Below are 22,185 nucleotides of genomic sequence, written 5' to 3' on the forward strand. Positions count from 1 at the left end.
ATGAAACTTCAAAGAACACTAATGTCAATGTTTCTTTCCAATGTAATTGTGATACTTAAGTTTGTAACTATATTTATGGCACACACTCTTTCAAAACGTTTTAGATATTCTCAGAGGAGTCCATGAATCTTCTATTTTTCTCAAAGTCCATTTCTTTTTTTTTTTTTTTTTTTTTTATTATTTTTTATTTATTTGAGAGAGAGAGACAGTGAGAGAGAGCATGAGCGAGGAGAAGGTCAGAGGGAGAAGCAGACTCCCCATGGAGCTGGGAGCCTGATGTGGGACTCGATCCCGGGACTCCAGGATCACGCCCTGAGCCAGAGGCAGTCGTTTAACCAACTGCGCCACCCAGGCGTCCCTCAAAGTCCATTTCTTTAAGTGATAACATGTTCAAAATCAGATAAACAGCTCCGTCTTTGCAGAAGTTTAAGAAAAATCTTTAAACTCATTTTCATCTTTGTTAAGTTTTCTCTTAAGCAATGATTGGCAACCATGTGAACCAAGGGGCTACCAGATGTTTCTGAGATCCAATAAAATTCCAATACCTGACTTAGCCAATTGGTGGCAAAATCCAACTCTTTTCCCTGTTTCTCAGTACAGTTGTATCTAGTTGATCAGGACTGGCAGACACCAACCTTGTCACAAAGGGAATCTTCTGGAACTCCAGAGCCCCGAGCAAGCACCGTGTACTTAGTGGCATCCCTTCCTTGCTGACGCTGATTCCTGCCTTTTTCAAACTAAGGAGCCCCACGATTACCTTCCCACGTGAGAATTCAAAGTCAAGAGGAAACCAGGGCTCGGTAATAACGGTTTCCCACCAACTTTACCGGACTACATTCATTTTACATTTTAAAGGCTACTAACAGTTAAAATGATTTGTAAAGAATTATATATATAGCACAAAAAGGCATGGACAAACAAGAAATATCAGCCTGTTGGGAGTTTTGCACCTTGTTAAATAGACATGGAAAGATAAAAAAGATATTACAATTTTGTGGACTTCTTAAATAGTAAATTGTATCTGAATCAAAAGTGGTTTGTGGGCACCTGGGTAGCTCAGTGGGTTAAAACCTCTGCCTTCAGCTCAGATGGTAATCCCAAGCCCCACAGTGCATCGGGCTCTCTGCTCAGCAGGGAGCCTGTTTCCCTTCCCCCTCTCGGTCTGTCAAATAAATAAATAAAATCTTTTTTTTTTTTAAGTGGTTTGTGTGTCATGTTGATCATTTCTGTTGGTATTATCTTGTTTATCAAGAACCCAAGGAAAATTCTGAAAAGCAGTGAAACCTTTGAATGAGGAAGCTAACATTTCTAAACTAATTATAGGACTGCTTTTCCTTTAGGAAATACAGGAAGAAAGTTATCTTGGACAGAAGAGCCGTGTAGCTAGAGTTGCAAGGTCAGCAGAACGTTAGAAAAAATGACCATGAGGCCCACTAGCTTCAGGAATCCCCAGTTAAAGTGCGTATAGGAAGATGGGTCAGCCAATCTGCAAGGAACTGGGCAGCAACTAGCTAAGAACAAGCAGTCAACAGCAAACAGGCAACATGCATAACCAACACATGGACCAGAACCTGAAAATAAACGTGCCTTGTTCCAGGTGAGTATACTTGTCAGCCCAGCCTTGAAACAGAATGGTACACAGGGCTTGGCATCTCATCACCTCTTAAGAAATAGAAACTAACCAACACATAAGCTGTGAATGCAAGTCCCTCATCTTTGGACTCAGTAATCAAGCTTCACCATAACCTGTGGCATCGATGCTCTCCGGACAGACACCTGCTCCTGCTCAGGACCCACAGCAGGCCTTCAGCAGGAGCAGCAGTCTCAGTGAAAGAAATGAAGAAAGTAGTGGAAATTCAAGAGAAGACGTTTTGGTGAAGTTACTCTCCAAAGGCTAACTTTTAGAATAGCTTATTAATATAATTCAGGTTTGAAAGGGGTTTTCCTAAGACAAATCCTGGCTTATTACCATCAGTATAAAATTCTGATTCATTCCATTTCAACCTATGTCATATCAACTTTAATTTCCAAGCTTCCCTTTGGGCAATAATTTATTAAACTTATAATAATAAGAATCAACCTATATAAATCAGACTATTATAATGAAAGCCCCAGTACAATGAAGGCTCTTTGAGCTCATTTCATACTTTTTTCTAATCCAATAAGGTTCCATTATAACAAAATAAAGGAGCTACTTCCTTGGCATTGCACTCTGGCCAAAGCTCGCTATTTCTGTGGAAGAAAATACCTTAACTCATAACTAAAATTTTATTAACATATTTCAAATCTAAAATACTTTGCCAACTCTATAATAGCCAAGATTTAGAAAAGAAATTGGGACTGACATTTTAACTAGAATATCACTAAACGTTTCTTTAAGACTTCTAAGTGTCAAAATGAAGATGACAACAGAAAAAAAATTAAAATGTGATATATTTCAATGGCACCCTCTAAAAGCAACTGGCTGCCATTTAAAAATGAAGCTGTATAAAGTTTCCCCTTCCTACCAAAAAATTATGATATATGAATTGAAAATTCAGGCCACTTCTCATAAAGTCAGTGAAAGAAATTAAACATCAGTCTGCAAACTTCTTCCACGGAACTTCGAAATAAAGACTTTATGTCCATTCAAAGTGACCATGATATAAAGAACTGTTGGGGTACAAGACCCAGAAGTCCGCCCTCCCCCTCAGTTCTGCTCTGCGCTCACTGACGTGACTGCAAAAGGAGAGTATAACTGAAAACTAATTTGTTAACAAGAAAACACAAAAGAGTATTTTTTTCTTCTTGCATTATCCAACTTATTACCAATTTCCCATTTCTCGAGGCACATCATCTTTCCTGAGATAAAATACATACAGGGTGTCTCGGTTATCTAAGGGCCGAGTATGCGAGTTTCCCATCTCTGGTGCCCTTAGCACCATGGCTCTGAGGCTGCTCCCCAAGTCAACACAGACTAAGGCCCTAAGCAAAACCGGAGCGGTCATTTGGTAGGAGAAAGAAAATACTTAGCATGCACCTGAACATCTGTCTTGAATATGTCTGTCATCACTTCATTTCCAGACCAAATGTAGCAATCTGCGGGTTAACCATCCGAGGCTCTTTCACGGAGCAGGGCCCCGTATTAGCAGCACCACGTCTTCTGACAAATCTTCCACCCGAAGGGGAAGCCCTAACAGAAGCACAAGGTACCTGCTGCCTCCACTGAAAGAAAGGATCCCCAAAGGTACACAGGAGCACGCATGATTCCACGGAAAATAATTAAGGTGCTCTGTGCACCACACTCTACCAGCGGTTCTCAACCTTGAGGCACAAAAGAATCCCCTGGGGAGCTTTACTAAAAATACCGATAACCAGGCTCTGCATTCGGAGATTCTGATTATAGCGCACTACCACTGCGGTATACACGCTACTTCTCAGTAGAGAACCACTGTTTGATTTGATATGCCACTGCATTATTAAGTCTAATTTCACATTAAAAATCAACTTGCCTTCGACTATTTTTTTAAGATTTATTGATTTATTTATCTGAGAGAGAGAGAGAGAGAGAACACGTATGCACCAAAGGAGAGGGAGAAGCAGACTCCCAGCTGAGCAGGAAGGCTTATGCGGGCTCCATCCCAGGACCCCGAGATCATGACCCGAGTTGAAGGCAAACACTTAACCAACTGAGCCACCCAGGTGCCCCAGTCTTCCATTATTTTTAAAATAACATTTGCTAAGGTGATTTTTCTCCAAAGAAAATATATGTGCTTATGCTAGAAAATTTGGAAATATTTTGACATATTTTCTTCACAGATATGGCTATTTTATAAAATTACCTCCATACTACATATAGTTTTGTATTTTGCTTTTTTTTTTTTTTTTAGTAATTACTTATGAAATGTCCCCAAAGAGTAGTACCCGTTCTTTGTAAACATGATTTTTAATAGACCCTAATGTTTCAAATGACAAATGTTCATAAGCAGTTGATTTTCATCCTGGAAAGAACTGACACTCATTTTACAGGTTTGTGTTTGACAAACCATTTCCACCTTTAATATTATAAAGCTCTGAGAGCCAAGACTTACAGAGTAGTTGTGGACAGAGCTACGTCATAGCACATCACAAGTGAAGGCAAATGCTACTTGAAAAGACACAGACCACAGATGAAAGTGGGTGGCCCCAAGAAATCAAAAGGTGCTGGGATATTACGGTTACAAAGTTTTCAGAATTAAGCAGGCATTTATAAACGTCATAAAGAAAACAAGTTTACAACAAGAACAACAAAATAAGTTTACAAAACAAAACAACTTGAAATCCAGCTAAGGAAAAAAACACTTCCAAGATTAAAAGCAACTGTGGTCTGGGAAGGATATTAACATCTGAAATGGTAAAAATAAATGTAAACAGAATGAATGCTACTAGAGTTTCAAGGAGTTCAGAGAGGATGAGGATCCGGAAAGGAATCAGCACTAGCAGCTACTGGGCTCTCCCTGAGAGAGAAAAGGAAGCGTCAGTAACACTGATTTGTTTATGGCATTCTTCCAGGATCACAGACAAACTACCGCACTGAAAATGTTACTGAGATATTAAATGCAAAAGAGAAATTGACTGAATATTTATCATTGTCCTCATTACAAAGAGAAGGAGTAATACCAGCCAATGGAAACAGAACTAAATTAGGAGACAGGAGAGATGCAGAGCGCTAAACTAGGTTTGATAACAAAAGCCTTTAAAATTAGAAATAGAGAGTAATTTACTACCTTATTAAGCAATTAGAAAATACTTACCCCTACCCATTTTTTTTCATGACTCTGTAAGACACGTAGTACAAGTGACGTTACATTAAATAACAACTAAAAAATTTAGAATGACCCATAATAAAGAAGAGCATCCTCATTCTAAACCAAACCATGGCTGGGAGAACCTCGGGCTCTCCAGAGCGAAGACCGGGCCCCACCAGTCCTACCCATAAGGTGCGGCCCTGGGGAGGGCAGCGCAGGTTAGCCAGCTGAAGGTGGTCACAGCCAACCACATATTTTGAACCTCAAGATTATGAGAAGTCATAGATATATAAGTGGACTTGCTCTCTTCTCACAATGGAAACTTCTTAAAAATCCTAAGAAGAACGTAGTCTTGCCCTTAGATTTTAATTTTAATCTGACATATCAAAGGCAAATGCAGATAACATTCTGCGTTTCCATATAAACAATCCAATTTAATAGTAAGAATTTTCCTTCCTCTGATAGAGCAGCAAGTAAATATTTCAAAAGAAATATTAGTCCATAAAGAGAGAGAAAAATCCAAAATGAAAGGGCTTAAAGAAAAGCAAAATGCCAGGACACACCGATCAGGGTATCAACTTTACTTACAGGCCTGACAGAGTAACTGGGAGCCAATTAGCCCCCTGCTGCAAACAAATGTAAAAATTGGACAAACAGATGGAATCATTCCTTTCAGACATTAGACAGAACAGGCAGTAGAGACTGTGACCTCTAAAAACTGGGAAACAGGGACGCCTGGGTGGCTCAGTTGGTTAAGCAGCTGCCTTCGACTCAGGTCATGATCCCAGCGTCCTGGGATCGAGTCCCACATCGGGCTCCTTGCTCTGCAGGGAGCCTGCTTCTCCCTCTGACTCTGCCTGCCACTCTGTCTGCCTGTGCTCGCTCTCCCTCTCTCTCTCTCTGACAAATAAATAAATAAAATCTTTTTAAAAATTAAATAAATAAAAATAAAAATAAAAAATAAAATAAAATAAAATAAAAATTAGGAAACAAATCAGCGCATGTGGGTGGCCCAGACAGTTGAGCGGCCAACTCTTGGTTTCTGCTCAGGTCGCAATCTCAGGGTCCCGAGACTGGGCCCGGAGTCAGGCTCTGCACTCAGCAAAGAGTCTGCTTGAGACTCTCTCCCTCTGGCCCTGCCTCCCGCTTGCACACACACTCTCTCTCGCTCTAGTAAATAAATAAATAACATCTTAAAAAGGCAGGGGAGAACCAACACAGTGAGCCCCAGACCAGCCTCCGCTTTCCTCACAGAGGCACAAGGAGTCAAAAGGAGGCGATTCAGGGTTCTGCAGGGCAAAAAGGAGACCAGGCGCCAATAACCCTGATGCCAAAACCAAACAATGAGACTGGACATTTTTTAAATTTAGAAATATTAGATAAAACAAAGACCAATATCCCTCACGATTGAAAATGGAAAATTCCTTAACAAAATACTGGCAAATCAATGCCAGCGTTACGTATAAAGTATCATACATCAGAACTCAGTGGTGTGTATGTTAAAAATACAAGTCTTACACTCAAATTACCAGTCGATATTACTGCCACATTAATGGAATGAAGGAGAGAAATCCTATGATCAACCTCAAAAGGTGCACAAAAAGCATTCAACCAACAAACACGCAAACGACAAACGGGGAGAAAATATTCACAATGCACACATCTGGAATAGGACCCACATCCAGAACAACTTTCTTACTACTCAATTATAACAAGTAAAACTACCTAGGTCTTTCAAGCAAACAAAAACTGAGGAGGCACTTCACAAAGGAAAATACATGAATGGCCAGTAAGCACAATTACTTGGAAAAACTAATCCAAGTGAGCCATCAGGTAAAACTCTGAGACCTTACTACACACACAGCATCATGGCGGCTAAACATTCCAACCCACCCGACAACCACACACTCCAGAGAATCTGAGCAACCAGATCTCTCCTCCGTCAGTGGTGGATGTACAAAATGGCACAACCACTTGGGAAATCTGTCTGGTACTTTCTTATAGATTTAAATATACACCTTCCCTATAAACCAGCAATTCTTCTTCCAGGTATTTATCCAAGAAAAATAAAAACCCTATACAAAAACTTTCATAAAAGCTTTATTCATAATAGCCAAAAACTGACAATCAACAGGAAATGGAGAAAAAAAAACTATGTCTATATAATATTCTGACGAGTAAGACTGAATGAGTGACTGATATACCAACCATACCAATGAGCCTATTAAACATTCTGCAGAGCATGAGAAGTCAGAAACAAAACAGTATACCCTGTATAATACCATTTATATGATGTGATGTTCTAGACAAGAGTAACTAATCCACAGCACCAAAACAAAACAAAACAAAACAAAAACCTCAAAGTGTCCCTGAAATAGGGGTCTGACCAAAAAAGGATATAAGAAATCTTTCTGGGTTGAGAGAAATGCTGTATATTTTGATACAGGTGGAAGCTGTACAGGTATATGCACCTGTCAAAAGTATTCAAATTATTTAATATCTATTATGGTTTTCCTTATAAAAACTATGGCTTAATTAAAAAAAAGTATTAAAAACAATCACTAAAACAATTCAAGTCCAAAAGAGTTAATTCACAAGGGATCAAATATATTCCTCATTTAAAAGAACGTGAAATAAAACAAACCAACATACAAAACTTCAGGATAATTCTGACTTCTGTAGCCCTTAGAAAAAAAGGACGAATGGGGAACTTATGATAGTAATTTGCCCCAATAACAGACCCTGTTATCTCTCCTATTATTTAACAAAAACATATTCTTCACACAAGTAAAGAACTTTGAGAGAAGAGTTAGAAATGGAAGTTTGTAAGCAGAAAGATGCATAATATATTCTTAACAAAAAACAGTAGTTAAAATGCCTTTTAGTGCACCAGTGTATAAGCTGTATAAGTGTATAAGTATGCTCATATCAGATGGGATGCTGTTAACCTTAACTCATTACAAACCAATTTCAACATTAGTTGAGCAAAAAGAAGGTTCAAAGTGATCACAATTAAATATGTAATTCACTAAAATGGATGTAAAAGGGAAGAAAACTGGGAATAAAATGAAAAAAGATTGACCAAGTGGAAGTTCAGAAGCAAATGCTAGATAAAATACAGTAAAGTTTCATTAAAGTAGTAGGATCTTGTGGGATATAAATAAGAAAGTATCTCATCTACTGTAAATACAGCTGAAATAATAAGAATGAGCTGAATATTTTTATTCTACATTGGTACACCTCCATACTTACGTTCATTTTTTTTCCCCAAATACTAGGATCACTCTAATTTAAAAGAGAGGAAATGAACTTTTTGAATTCAAATTATTTAAAACTATTAAGATACTTTTGTGTCTTATTAAACACTGTTAAAAATGTAGGACCTTATGTTTAATTAATTCTAGTTATCAAAAAGGATATAAAATATCCTTTATCCTTATAAAATAAACACTACACCCATTCAACAAAAAAGAAAGTCAGCTAAAATATTTTCTTACCACTTTTACAACACAAGGTGCATCGCTGCCCACCGATTTTGAAGAATTCATATCAGCTGTTTGAAAAAGTGACATATGTAATATCAGAACAAGAAGTAGCATTACTTTGATTAGTCTGTTACTAACCCTTTCTTAATCTTCAGGTTTGTATATCTACAACTCCTTGATAGAATAAATTTCAGTTCCCAAGTATGTGTCTCAGCATATCATTACAGTATATTTCATCAATTTGAAGACTTTTTTTTTTCATGATTTAACATGTCTGAAATTGGAATGCATTTTTATAATTGCTGGTATCTTCAATACGATCATCAATTAAATATGGAAAACTCTGAGTTAAAGATTTCCTTAATTTAAACGTACTCATGGCTTTTGATATGCTAATGTAGGTTGTGAAGTCCAAAGAGGATGATAACTGATAACATTTCTTAAATTTCACAAACCAGGAAACTTTCCTAAGAAGGGCGGAGGGGAGGTAAAAGGGAGCTAAAGTTCCAGAAGCACTAATTTGGGAGAGGAAATTCATCTGTATCAATAGTTCAGGATGTTGGCACTAGAACTTTGAACTGCCCACCATAACTGTCACATGGCTATCATTTTATTTCATGCAAATAAAGCACAGATGCCCTGGAATCAGTATTCCAGTCAGGAACATAAGACTGCCCACATTCATAAAACACGTATTTTTACCAAGTACCTATGATATGCCAGTTTCTAGGAAACTGACTTAGTAACGAGCAGGAAGATATAATTACTACTCGTATGAAGCTAACATTTCAGTGGTAGGACACAAACCACAATTAAAATATAAAGAATGCTTAATGGTGTAGTAAGTGCTATAGCAGGAAAACGAGGCAGGAAGATGTGCTGCAAGCTCCGAAGAGAAATGTGACAGGGTGTCCCTGGAGCTGACACCCTGTGACAGTGAGGTGACAATGAGGGAATAAGCCACATAAATACCTGGGAAGAACATTCCAGGCAAACCAGCACAAACACCCTGACATGGAAGCCTCTGCAAGTCTGAGGAAAGCAAGGAGGCCAAAGCAGCTGGAGAAAAGTAAGTGAGGTGGAAAGTAACAAGGGACAGATCAGAAAAGCAGCAGGGACCAAACACCAGCATGACAGGTGACATAAGCCTGTCACTATGACTGAGCTGGAGAGCCACGGGAAGGTTCTAAGAAGAGAACTGGCAAGACGAGACTGTGAATTAAGAATTCCTCAGGCTTCTTAGTGGAGAACGGAGTGCAGAGGGCAAGGGCAGAAGCAAGGAGGTCAGCCAGGCTACGACGAGACACGGTAGCAGTCAAGGTGGTGGTACGTGGTCACACTGTGGACATATGTTCAAAGAAGAGCCAACAGAATTTGTTGATAAACTGGATAGGAGGGCAAAAGGTAGAAAGGAGGTAAGGAGGGCTCCAGGTTTACAGCCTCAGCACCTGGAAAGAGGAAGTTGCTACTTACTAAGATGGAGGAAGCTGCAGGAAGAGCTGGTGCTTTGGCGAGCCTTACGTCTGAGATGCTTGGTAAGCATCCAAGTTCACGTGCTAAAGAGGCAATGGATATACAAGTCTTGAGTTCAGAAGAACGGCCCAAGTTGGAGAAAGAAGTTTGAGAGTCACTGACATGGAAACACTAGTCATTTAAAGCCATGACTCTGGAAGAGCCCCTAGGGCGTGTAAGTGTACCAGGGAAAAGAAGAAACGCTAGGCCCGAGTCCTAAGGCATTCTCACATTAGATGTGAAGAGACGGAGAACGGCAAAGGAAAACAAGAAACCACCAACCAACTGGGAACAGAAGGATTTTGAAGAAATGGCAGCTACAGTAGTTCAGAGAGAAGAAGGAACACCAAGTCGCAAAAACAACTACCATGGGCAGATGGAAAGGTGTGAGCTCCAAGACACATCATTCAGAGGCTGATTAGTAATACAGCAAGATTAGAACTTTTTAAATAAGCATTTAGTGTACAAAATAAGGATAGTATCCCAATAATACTGCACAGTTCAAATGAGGAAAGGGGTAAAAGGAAGCTTGATAATTCATTCAAACGTCATGTTATAAAATACATCAAGCACTAGGAACACAGTAAGAAGAGATGCCCTATTGCTGAGACGGAAAAGTAATTTCAGCACAGCGTGGAAAGGACTGTGAAAGGGCTGACACAAGGGCCTATAAACTGACAGTACCTGCCCTAGCCTGAGCCTGGGAAACATGAAGCCAGAGAAGCATCACGTATGGAGATCAAGAGGCAAAGGGCAGCGGGACAGCCAAAGCGCAGACCCTGAGGGAATGCGAGGGATGAAGATTAAAGCTACGGAGGAACCAACGAGAGGGAGGGTCTCTATGCCATTCTCTGGTGTCTGCCACTTTATCCCCAGGGCCGGGGGCGGGGGAGGAGCCATTGTGGAAATTCAACTAGGCTAGGTCACTCAAGCCACAGCGTGGACAATGGGGGGATGCAAAGGGACAAGACCCAGCAGAGAAGAGTCTCTGCCGCAGTGAGGATCCAAACGAGCCTGAAAATGAGCGGCACCAGGGCAGGTTCACACAGTATCTTTAAAATCTAAAGCACAATACTGCAGGTACATCACTTTCTTTTTCTACTGTGACTAAATCAACGAACTTTTTGTCCACTCCTGTGTTATTGATACGTTTTTGCCAAATCATACAATATTAAGTTGAATGCAGCTCATTAGGAACCTCTCCCAACTGAGAAACTATTTTGAGAATCGGTTACGCTTACCGAGATAGATACAACCGAAGCCGCCCTGGCCAACGGGAGCGCCCAGCTTCCACTCCTTCTTCGCCATGTCCGTGATCACCTCCCCAGGGGCAAAGTTTTCCGCAAGTCGTCTCTTTCCAGGGCCCTGTCTTCCAGCTTGAGCGGCTTTTACGCGAGGCATTTTCACTGTAAAACGCAAGAAAGCGACACTCAGAATTACAATCCTCGAAGTGCTGAGAACACTAAGGAAAGCTGTGCCACGAAGGCACTGCTCAAACGTGGAAGAGGCCGGGCGACACGAGAGCCCCCGAGCCATCCTCGCGCCTCCGTGAAGATCGCATCACCCTCCCGCCTCACAGATGAGGAAAGGAAGGCTCGGCAAAGCTTAGCCGGCTGGCCGAGGCTCTGTGCCTAGAGGTGGCAAAGCAACAGAAACCTGCTCCGAGGACTAACCTGACTCCACGGCCTCAACGCCACGGGCCTTCGTTACAAGTCACCACAGCGGAGGAGAGGACGTTCCCGAACAGCGACAAGGGAATGGTGGCTGTCCGGTCATTTGGCTTCACAGAAAAGGCAAAGCTGGCGACACCCAGCGCTCCAGGCTTCCCCTCTCACCCCTCCGCTTTCGGCAGTGAATCGGGGTCCACCTTGCTCACTCACAGCCAAGCTGAACGTGACACTGAGAGAAAGCAGTGTGTTGTAGTGAAAACTGCCCCGGGCTAGAAGCAAAAGCCCCAGATTCCAGGGCAGCTATGACACCAGTTAGTCTGGTGACCGTCACCAAGTCCCTTCTCTCTGGGCTTTAACTGCCCTGAGAAAGAACTCTCAGCTCTACAACTACTAATTAAAAAAGATTTAAAACAAATACACTCTCGAGGACACCTGGGTGGCTCAGACGATTAAGCACCTGCCTTTGGCACAGGTCATAATCCCAGGGTCCTGGGGACGGGCTCTCTGCTAGGGAGGGAGCCTGCTCCTCTCTGTGCCTCTGCCCCTTCCCCCTCTCGTGCTGTCTCTCACTCTCTCTTTCTCTCTCAAATAAATAATCTGAAACAAATACTTTCTCAGAGGCTATAGTCTGCAACACCTGAAATGGCTCATCAGGTCAAAGACAGGTTTGTTAAGGCGAGACAACTTACAATACGTAAGGTGGTTTGCTTTGGAGCCTGGATACCCTAAGTACACACACACAATACTGGATGCGGATTTTTGTTAGCAAATCTCCACCCGCTATCACACCACATACATAAACTCCATACATGCAAATGCTCTTTATTAACTTATTGGGGATTTTTAAATTTAATTTTTCCTATAGAATGCCAATCCTCTTTCATTGTTGAAATCTTCTCTAACAATAATAAATAATAAATAACAAATCTTCAAAATAAATGAGTGTGGCTATTATTTCTTCCTAGCAAACAGTTCTCTTAATGTGTATTTTTAATCACTGTAAAATCTTCCTGAATGGAGTTTCAGTGTAAACCACAACAGACCGGACAAGGTGAGTTTTATAGCTATGGTTGTAGACTGAGTGCAAGAAATGACCAAGACCAGAAAAAGAAGAAGAAGAAGGAAAAAAAAAGAACAAACCAAGGCATAGCACTTCTAAATACTAAAACGGATGCCTTCTGAATTTACCCCACTGTAACAAATCACCAGAGTAATCTCCTATTTGATGATTTCCTTATAGAAGCCAAGACAATTTAAAATGCGTTTAAAAAAAAGAAAAGAAAAAAAACTTTTCCCTCTTTCTGTTTTACTGGAATTTCTTTCCCAAAGTGACCATATTTCAAGAAATATGCTAGCTCACCTTCCACTCAATATAAACTGTAGTCAACAAAAAGTGTGTTTTTCCTCCAAATTAAGTGGTTAGCTTTTACTCTGAGTTTTTCTGCTACAGCCTACTTGCTACAATTAACGCAGTCTGGAAAAACTGTTCCTCCTTCCTGAAAGCAGTCCCACGGAGTCAGCCCTCACTGTGAGTCTGCCGAATCCCTGAACATACCACTGCGTCCAAAGTCTCGCTGCCACTGAAGACGGTAGGGCTGGCTGTGCACACGTCTAATCTCCCTAGATTTCCCCCATAAAGCCAAACAGGACAACTGGAGAGCAGGATTCAAACCCAATGGACAGCAACCACCACAAAACTAGGCGACACTATTCTCTACGAAACCGCAAAATGGGAGTGGGTGAAGAGGTCGCCGAGAGCAAGATGACCCACATGCGACCGGCAGCGGTGAGGGAAGCAGCAGAAGCAAGGGTGGTGTCTCTGGTGAATTTGAGAATCCCCAAGTGACCCCAAGTCACTTCTCAGAAGCACAGAGAGAACGCAGGAACAGTGGCCAAAGCCGGGAAGGGCCGTGCGCACTCCAGCCGTTGAGTTCTCCAGCCGTGAGCTCATGTGGGGCTCTGCTGGAGGGGCCGGAGCAGGCTGCCCTCCACTGCTCGCAGGACCAACCAGTGGAAAAGCTCTCAGGTCAAAACCTCCCGGGGTGGGTGAGAAAGGGCTGGGAACAGAATCTAAAATGAGCATCACAAAGAAAATACAAAGAAAGGAAAAAGAAGGTTCAAATACAAAGGTAGATATGTCAAGTTAGCCTCCATGTTTTGGAACACTACACCAAAACAAAACAGAAGAGGAGGCTCTAGAAAATGGCATAAAGTCAACTTGAACTATACCATCTAGAACGAATTGCACATAAAAGAAAAATAACTGCTTGAAGAACGCAGCAACAGAAAAGGAACAAAACCTAGTCCCGTGCAAACTGAATTTTTTTAAAAGTTCCTGCAGAAAAATACATGAAACAGGCTTGCCAAAAAGTTGAGAGCTCTGAACCAATAATTCAATACAAGCTTAAATTTTTTATATAGAAAGATTAACAGATCAGAATTAGAAAAACTCAGAGACTAAGCGGTAGAAGGAAATAACTATTCACAATCATTTAAGAGAGGAAAACTAAACTAGAAAGAACATCAGACTGAAGGCAACGGAAACACAGTGACTTAATAGAAATAATGAAAAGGAAAAAATTCTAAAAATCAAAAAGGGTGGAAAAAGATAAACATTTCATAGATTCAGAAAGCAGAAAAAGAAAAGCCAATGAACACATAACAAAGAAAATCAAAGCAAGAGAACAAAATACTAAAAATGCTTTAATCTAAGAAGACTTTCCTAAACTTAAAAAACAAAATAAAAAAGGAAAACTACAAAATGAAAGCTCACATCTCACACCATACACAGAGAAATCAGCCCAGGACAACCCACGTTTCAATACCACCTTGTAAAATTACAGAACTCCATGGAAAAGAAGTATTCTTTGAGCTGAGTAAAACACATCTTTTATAAGGAAAATAAATCAGACTGTCATCACTCTGACAGCAACACTTATGCCAGAAAAGAAAGGGGAAGCAACATAGTTAAGACAAAGAAAACAAGAACCGTAAGATTTTATACACAGTCAAATTTCAAGTATAAAGACCAGAGCGTTCTCAACATAGAAAAAGGGAATTAAGAATCCATCAGAGAACAAGCCTTAGATATCCGAAATGCCTAAAGAAACGTCACCGTGAGAACTGGTAGTGGGCAGTAAGCAGACACTGATTTGTAGAATGAGACTCAACAAGGACTATAAAAAGAGGACAGAATACATCATGGGTAGATGCTCTGACGAAGTAGATACAATACGACTGTAAAAAATGGGAGAACATATGCCAAAAAACCCAACTCTCCAATAGTCACACTGTAAGTGATACTTGGTTTTGTAAACTAAGGTTACTGTACACATATCTGTGCAATAATACAAGTGAATAATTCCGTGATATTTTAATTCAGTTACCTCCTTGTATCCTTAGAAATCGAGATTCAAATACAAAAGAAAGGGGAAAGAAATGAAAGAAGAGCTAAAGCTAAAAATGCTTTATTCGGAAGTATTTTTAATTCAGAAGTTATTTTATCTTTTAAAAAAGCATACATGCACATGCACGCCACGCACATGTGCACACACACACCGCTTTCATTTCCTAGCCCGAGCCACAAAAAAGCTTAGAAACAACCAACCAACCTAGTAGTAATGAGTACCTCTAGTAACAAAGTGTATTCTTAAAACTACAGTTTCTTGTAAAAGGAACCAGACTCCTTGAAGACAGGACTGATTCCAGATGTGAAACCAGATACGTACAAGACAGACTTGGAACATCTTGTCATTTCTAGGTGTCAAAGAAGCTATCAAAAACTACTAGAGTGATGTCAGATATGTCTAAGAAGCCAACTTAGGTGTTTCCACTGACCAAAGATGGGCCAATTTGAGTCAATAAAGATAATAACCACTATGGATTAAAACACATAAAATGGAAGTAAATCCAAGAGTTTATAATAGCCAGAAAACCTAAGTGGTCACCACTAGAGAATAATAGGAAACCACTCAATTTTGAAAGCTGCTTTAAAAAAAAAAGAAAAGAAAAAAGGAAGGAAAAGAATCAAGCACTTACCCTCTTTCTTACATGAATTGTACCACTGGGTAACCAAATATTAGATGAAGAGAAAAATCTCCTTATGGAAAAATTTCAGCTAATAAGGATGGTTTTAGGTTAACACATATCCCCCTCCGAATGAATTAGTGGATCCAGACACTGAGCACTGATAGTTACTAACATCAAAATAGGAGAGATGTCCAGACATTATACATCTCCTGATAAAAGACCATGCCATTACCTATGAAGTAATCTTGCCAAAAAAGAAAAATAAAAAATTAATAGACTCCGAATCTGATCAAGCCTGGTCCTGATTCACAGGATATGAAAAGAACAGTAGAACATGATAAACTATAGCACAGGAATGCAGTCAGCGAAGTCCCAAGGGTGAGAAACCCTAGAGTACATATAATGCCATTTCTTCAACAGATAAAGGGAAAAAAAGAAGAGATGGGGGAGAAGAGAGCCAGATGCTGAACGACTTGAAAGAACACAGCCAAAACAGAACAAAATCAGGCAAATGTGTACCACGGTGTTTCAGGATGCACATTTGTGTGGTAAACAGATGAAGAAAAGGAAGTGATTGCCATAAAAGACAAGTTACTTTCAGGAAGTAAAAGAAGTTGTGATGAGGACAGACCAGTGGTTCTATTTCATGACATGGGTGGTGGCTCTAACAGTACCTTATAATTCATTAAGTCTGTATCTGCTTAATAAGGTCTTCTGTATTGTGAAATATTTTACAGTTTTAAGCATTAAAAACTGCTGTTCCTATAATTAACAATCATCAAGGGACCAAAACTGAGAATCTTTTCATATTTTATGAGCTTGTCCAATCAGACAGACACACACACACCCACACAGTCCTAAGTAAAATCTGTACCTCATTTTCTAAGAACTATCGGTTGCCTTTTGCTTTTTTATTTATAGGCACTTCGTATATATTCTCTAGTGAAGAAATTGGCTCTTGATATTGCAAATAGTCTTCCCTGTTTGTCTTTTGATATTGTTTATTTTTAGCTTTTGGACTTTATGTCATCCTTGGAAAGTCCCCACCCAAATTATTCTTTGCAAATATCATGTCTTCTTTTAGTTATTGTATGGCTTATTACGGTTTAGTTATTTTGCACTTTATTTCATATTTTGCTGGTAAAATTTTGATTTGTTTACACTTATACTGGTATAAGATAATCAGAGGTAGGAATCCTGGATTTTCCAAATGGTTATCCAGTTTCTTTTCTTTTCCTCGGTCACACATGCACATTAGGGAGATCCACAGGGTTCGAGGCACTTAAAAATACCACACGGCCAAAGTAAACTAAGGACAAAAAAAAGCTCATACACAGTTATTATTTTTTTCTTTCTTTCTCTTTTTTTCATATAAAGTTGTTCTGCCAACACAAATTTCCTGTTCTTCTAAACAAAGGCTTACTGGTTGTGCCTCAACCGGTTGTATTCCACTCGCTCTGAAGAACACCCCTCTGCCGCCCGCCTGGTCCAAGATCTGGGTCTCAGCCCCAAGCGCGCCCCCCTTCCACATCCTGCCACACCCGCATTTGACTGGCACAGCGTCTGGCCAGCCCTCTGATTTCCTGGTTCAGGGTCACAGAAGTCTCTTAGTTTCAGAGAATATGAGAGCTGTGTTTCTCAATCTCTTTGCTCCTTTCCAGGTGATTTCTGAAAAGAAGAGAGTTTTAAGTATTAAAACCAGACGCCCCTGCTCAAAGACTATTAAGTTTTACAACCATAAGCATTTGCCTCAGCTCCTCAGTGACTTTCCTAAAGAACTTACAATACGAATGTGAATTCTACAATCACCTCAATACATTACAGGTTCCTTCTAATAATGCAGTCCGCACCTACATTAGGTTTCTATTAAACAGCTCGCTGGAGGGCACAAACCTCAACCAGACTCAACCCTTCGGCATCACTTCTGCCCACTCAGAACAGAGCAAATCCACTACCGTGGTAGCTTACAGGTTTCAAAGAAAAGGAAAACTTCACTGTCACAAAATCCATTACATAATCTGACCATTTCTCTTCCCAGTGATAGTAAATGAAATGCAGATGCAAGTGAAAAGCACATCAAGATGCAAATCAGCCCTGCCCTTTGCTGAAATCACTGCCGCATTCTGTATTAGCATATTCACCAAAATTTAATTGTAAACAGAGTAATTATGGTACTAAAGTTATTAAATACACAAAGCAAGCTTGGAACTATACATATTCAAATAGAATTTCAGTGGCAGATCAACTTTTATATCTGAAACAATACCCTAATTAATAGTCAGCTCTGATAATAAAATGGTCCTGCTTCTCAGATAACATTCCCAAAAAAGTTCTGCTGTGAATATTAAAATAAAGTTTTGTGAAGAGATTTTTTTTTCTAATTTCAATAGCTATATTTATCACAATATAGTACTGTATTTAGACAACTGACATTTTTCAAGTCCTGGATTCCAATCTGGAATTTTCAAGACAAAAAAAACTCCAATGGATCGAAAAGTACCACTTACACTTGATGAGCTCTACAAATTCATCCGATCCAAACTGGGAATTTACGGTGCAGCAACAGAGCCTGCCATACATGGACAACTAGTCATTCGTTCCCTTACAACAGATATGCACAGAAGCTCCCCTGGAGCGTTGGGGGGGGAGTGGGGTCCACACACTTTTACGGAATCTTCTCTAGATCATAAGCTTCTCTGATATGTTTCTAAACTGCATATGGAGACACACTGACTCAGGGAAAATTCCGAACAAACTGGACTATTCACTATTCCATCCATTAACACGGTACCTAAGGACTCTTCTCTCCACTCAGCGGCTTAAAGCTCTTCCTCAGCCTCCCCATCTACACTGACTCCAGTCTTTTCCAAACCCAAAGAGCTCTCTCTTCTTCAATCAGATCTGATCTCTGAAGTTTCAGGACTGTTGTCACCTCTTCTTTTTTGTAATAAATGTTCTGCAAGTTTCTAAGCTCCCTAGGTACAAGAACTATCTTCCAACACATGCAGTAGGTAGGAATTCAATAAACGTGTCAAATTAAACAGCAAAAAGGGGTTTTCTTCTCAAGTATCTGATGTCTAACTTTATGCCTACTGTACCTCCCTCAACTGCAATGGACACTGCCCCCCTCCCACAAGCCTGGCAGCAGACATCTCTTCCCACTCCCTACGATGACTATGCCAACACTGCTTATGTTCCTCATAACCATCTTTCCCTTTCTTAACTCATAAATTTCAACAGACGACCTCATCTCCCAGTTCAGAGAGAAAACTGAAGCTTTAAGTGGGAATTCTTTTATCTTTCTAAGACCAAAACCTGCATACCACCTGCCCCCACATCAGGCCCACCTGGGCATTTCTCTGTATCTTCCGTCCCCCCATCACAACTCAGGGAAGCTCTGTTCCTCTGCCAAACATCAGGCCCTTCACCTCTTTCTTGTATCCCATCCCCTCCAACCTTCTCAGGACTTACACTATTAATTAGTCTCTCCCATTATCATCCTAACTTTCCTCTTCCTCTCATGCAAATGTCTCAGTGATCATGTGGCCCTACTACCATCTCTGTTCTCCTCCCTGGGGCCAAACTTCGTTCCCTGCCCACTGTGTCCTCAGGATCTGCTCCTGCTGCTCTTGCTAAGGGCACTGAGTGCAAATGACACGACACCCTCCCATCTGCCTGCTCAGGAGGTGTGACACTGTTGTTCATCCTTTCCTTCCGGAAACAGTCTCTTCCTTCGCTTCACAACACAATACTATCCTGGGGCTCATTCTATGGTTTAGGCCACTCACAGTCTAGGTAATTTGGGAAACACAACAATGAGTAACAGCCTGTTTTTTCAGGGAGTTTGTCCTGCTTTTTGACATAGTTTTCCAGGAGGAATCGTGTTAAAAAAGCGGACCACCTACACTTCCCTAGCTTACACCAAAGTACACATTTTATAATGTGAAAGTAAATTACATAAAAGAAAAAATATGTTATTCAAAAACTGAAGATCTTAGAAATAAAATTAAGGCTTTGAAATGAAGATGGAGGCATATACAAAAACAGAACCGGTTGATAGGCCTTTCCTGTAAGCTAACAGATCTCAAGAAAACACTTCATAGTCTCAGAGAGTCGCACACCCCTGCTCACAGCAGCAGTACTGACAAGAGCTACAGGTGGAAGCAACCCAAGTGTCTGTGGGCAGGTGAATAAACGAGATGTGGTGTGTACATGCATTGCGGTATTACTCAGCCTTAAAAAGGAAGGACATTCTGACACTTGCTACAGTAAGGGTGAAATCGTGAAGGCATTATGCTAAGTGAAATAAGCCCATCCCCAAAAAGACAAATATTGTAGGATTCCACTAATATGAGGTATCTTACAGAAGTCAAAGGTATAGAAACAGAAAATAGAATGGTTGCCAGGGCTGAGGGGAGGGGGAAGAAGGGAGCTATAGTTTAATGGGTACAGTTTCCAATTTGCAAGATAAACAGAGTTCAGGAGACTGGTTACACAAGAGTGTGAACATACCTAACACTACTGAACTGTACACTAAAAAATAGGATGGAAAATTTTGTGATTCTATGTTGTTATTTTCCTCCCATAATTAAAAAAAAAGAATGAAGAGTTTATAGACACAAAAGGTAAAACAGACATAGTACAACCCCAATATATTCTTGGAGACTATGAAATCACCCTTCCCCTGCATGTGCACACTCAGAATTGGGAAAGCATTACAACTGGTGTGATTTCAAAGGTTGTTCTTACAGATGCTAATTACAGGCCTATCGCCCTTTACTGCACTTTGCTTTATCACATTTCAGGGATACTGTGTTTCTTTACAAGTTGAAGGTTTGTGGCAACCTTGGGCAGAGCAAGTCTATTTGCACCATTTTTCCAACAGCATTTCCTCACTTCATGTCTCCTGTGTAATCCTGGAATTTTCGCAGTATTTCAAACTTTTTCATTATTATTTTACTTATTATCTGTGATCAGTGATTACAACTCACTGAAAGTTCAGATGATAGCATTTTTTAGCAATAATATTTTTTAATTAAAGTATATAATTGTTTTTTATCCATAATGCTATTGCACACTTAAAACACTACAGAACAGTGTAAATATAACATTCATATTTGCACTAAGAAACCAAGATACTCATTTGACGTGCTTTACCACAATACTCACTTGATTGTGGTGGTCTAGAACCGAACCTACAGTATTTCCAAGGTACGCCTGTAGCGAAATCTACTAGCTACCACAATAGTAAATAAAGGCTAACTGGGAATCATATGAATTTGTTCTATGAATTGCATTAATTCATTCACTCACTTAACGAATATTTATTGAATATATGCCATGTGCCAAGCACTGTTCTCGATGCTTACTTGACCTCAAGGAACAAAACAAAGGCCCTGCTTTTTTTTTTTTTTAATTTTTTTTTTTTAATTTATTTGACACAGAGAGAGATCACAAGTAGGCAGAGAGAGAGAGGGCAGCAGGCTCCCCGCTGAGCAGAGAGCCCAGGGCTCGATTCCAGGACGCTGGGATCATGACCTGAGCCGAAGGCAGAGGCTTTTAACCCACTGAGCCCCCCAGGCGCCCCAGAGGTCCTGTTCTTTTGACACATATTCTAGCAAAAGGACAGACAGACAGAAAGAAAGGGAAAGGGCAAGGAAGGAAAGGAAGACAGACAGACATAATGGGTAAACTATATAATATTTTATATATTTTATATTTTATAAAATGTAGGTGCTGTGCTTTAGAGGGAAAAAACGGAAAGGAGCGTAAGAGAGATCAGGAAGGTAGAGGACAGGGAGAGCAGGCGGCAGGGGGCACAGGAGCCTTGCTGAGAAGGCAGGGGAGATCCGAGCAGACTCACAGGAGCTATGACTGCGAGGATACTGTGGGCAGAGGGACAAGCAGTGCAAAGATCTTCAGGTAAGAGCAGGCCACAGGAACAAAGAAGGCTTCTGGTGTGGCTTACGCGGGAACAGGGGAGCTGGTGGGAGGAGGGGATAGCCAGGGGTCACGGGAGCAATGCTTCCAACAGAGGCCTGCAGTCCACTTAAGGACTCTGACTTTAGCAAAAGGCGACATGTACTTCTTCAAGATCTGGGGACATGTATTATGCCTGCACTTTAATTCACAATACTTCAATCAAAATAAAAATCACATTCTGAACACGAGTCAAGAATTCTCTCATTGACCTATTTCTCACCGAAGGTTTCATATGTTTGGTAGTTTCTGCTAATGTATGTTATTCCATTCTCAGAATCCACTTTATCCATAGGCTAAACTATGTAAGCCCGATATAAATTCAAAATCTTAGTGCCTTTGTCACTAAGGCCACCTCAAGGTAGGAATGGGTTTATAATGGATCAGCTTCCATTCCTAAAAAGTAGAGCCTAGGACAAAGCCCTAGTTTCCCCTTACCTTTAACATTAAGTAACTTACTAGTGCTATTAGAGTAAATGGTTTGTAACTTTTTGACAGGAAATACAAAAATTTTTACCATGCTACACCTCCTAATTTCAAATAAAAATAATACTGAGTTCCATGAAATTCTGTATTATTCTAATGCATAGTGCCTGCTTCATTAATTCACCTGGCTGACAAATATTTATGTTGAGCATACTCTGTGCCAGGAACTGTTCTTGAACACAAGGATAAAGCAGTGAACAAAACAGATAAAAATTCCTGCCCTCGGGGTGCCTGGGTGGCTCAGAGGGGTAAGCCTCT

At 40.4% G+C, this 22,185-nt stretch overlaps 1 protein-coding gene across 4 annotated transcripts in view; it reads right to left on the reverse strand.

The window, feature by feature from the left end:
- The window catches only part of VRK1 (VRK serine/threonine kinase 1), a 76,996-nt gene that overhangs the window by 30,775 nt on the left and 24,036 nt on the right, over positions 1-22,185 (reverse strand). For 3 of the 4 annotated variants that reach the window (XM_044232097.1, XM_044232100.1, XM_044232099.1), the window contains exons 2-3: positions 11,005-11,169; positions 8,264-8,319 (exon numbers count right to left, since the gene is read on the reverse strand). In XM_044232097.1, coding sequence (XP_044088032.1) covers positions 8,264-8,319; positions 11,005-11,164 — 216 coding nt within the window. In that variant the 5' untranslated portion in view covers positions 11,165-11,169. Of the gene's footprint in view, positions 1-8,263; positions 8,320-11,004; positions 11,170-11,436; positions 11,663-22,185 lie in introns of all 4 variants that reach the window. The other variant, XM_044232098.1, reaches the window with a different exon arrangement.

This window comes from Neovison vison, chromosome 13 (assembly GCF_020171115.1).
Source record: "Neovison vison isolate M4711 chromosome 13, ASM_NN_V1, whole genome shotgun sequence".
In the NCBI taxonomy this organism is placed as follows: Eukaryota; Metazoa; Chordata; class Mammalia; order Carnivora; family Mustelidae; genus Neogale; species Neogale vison.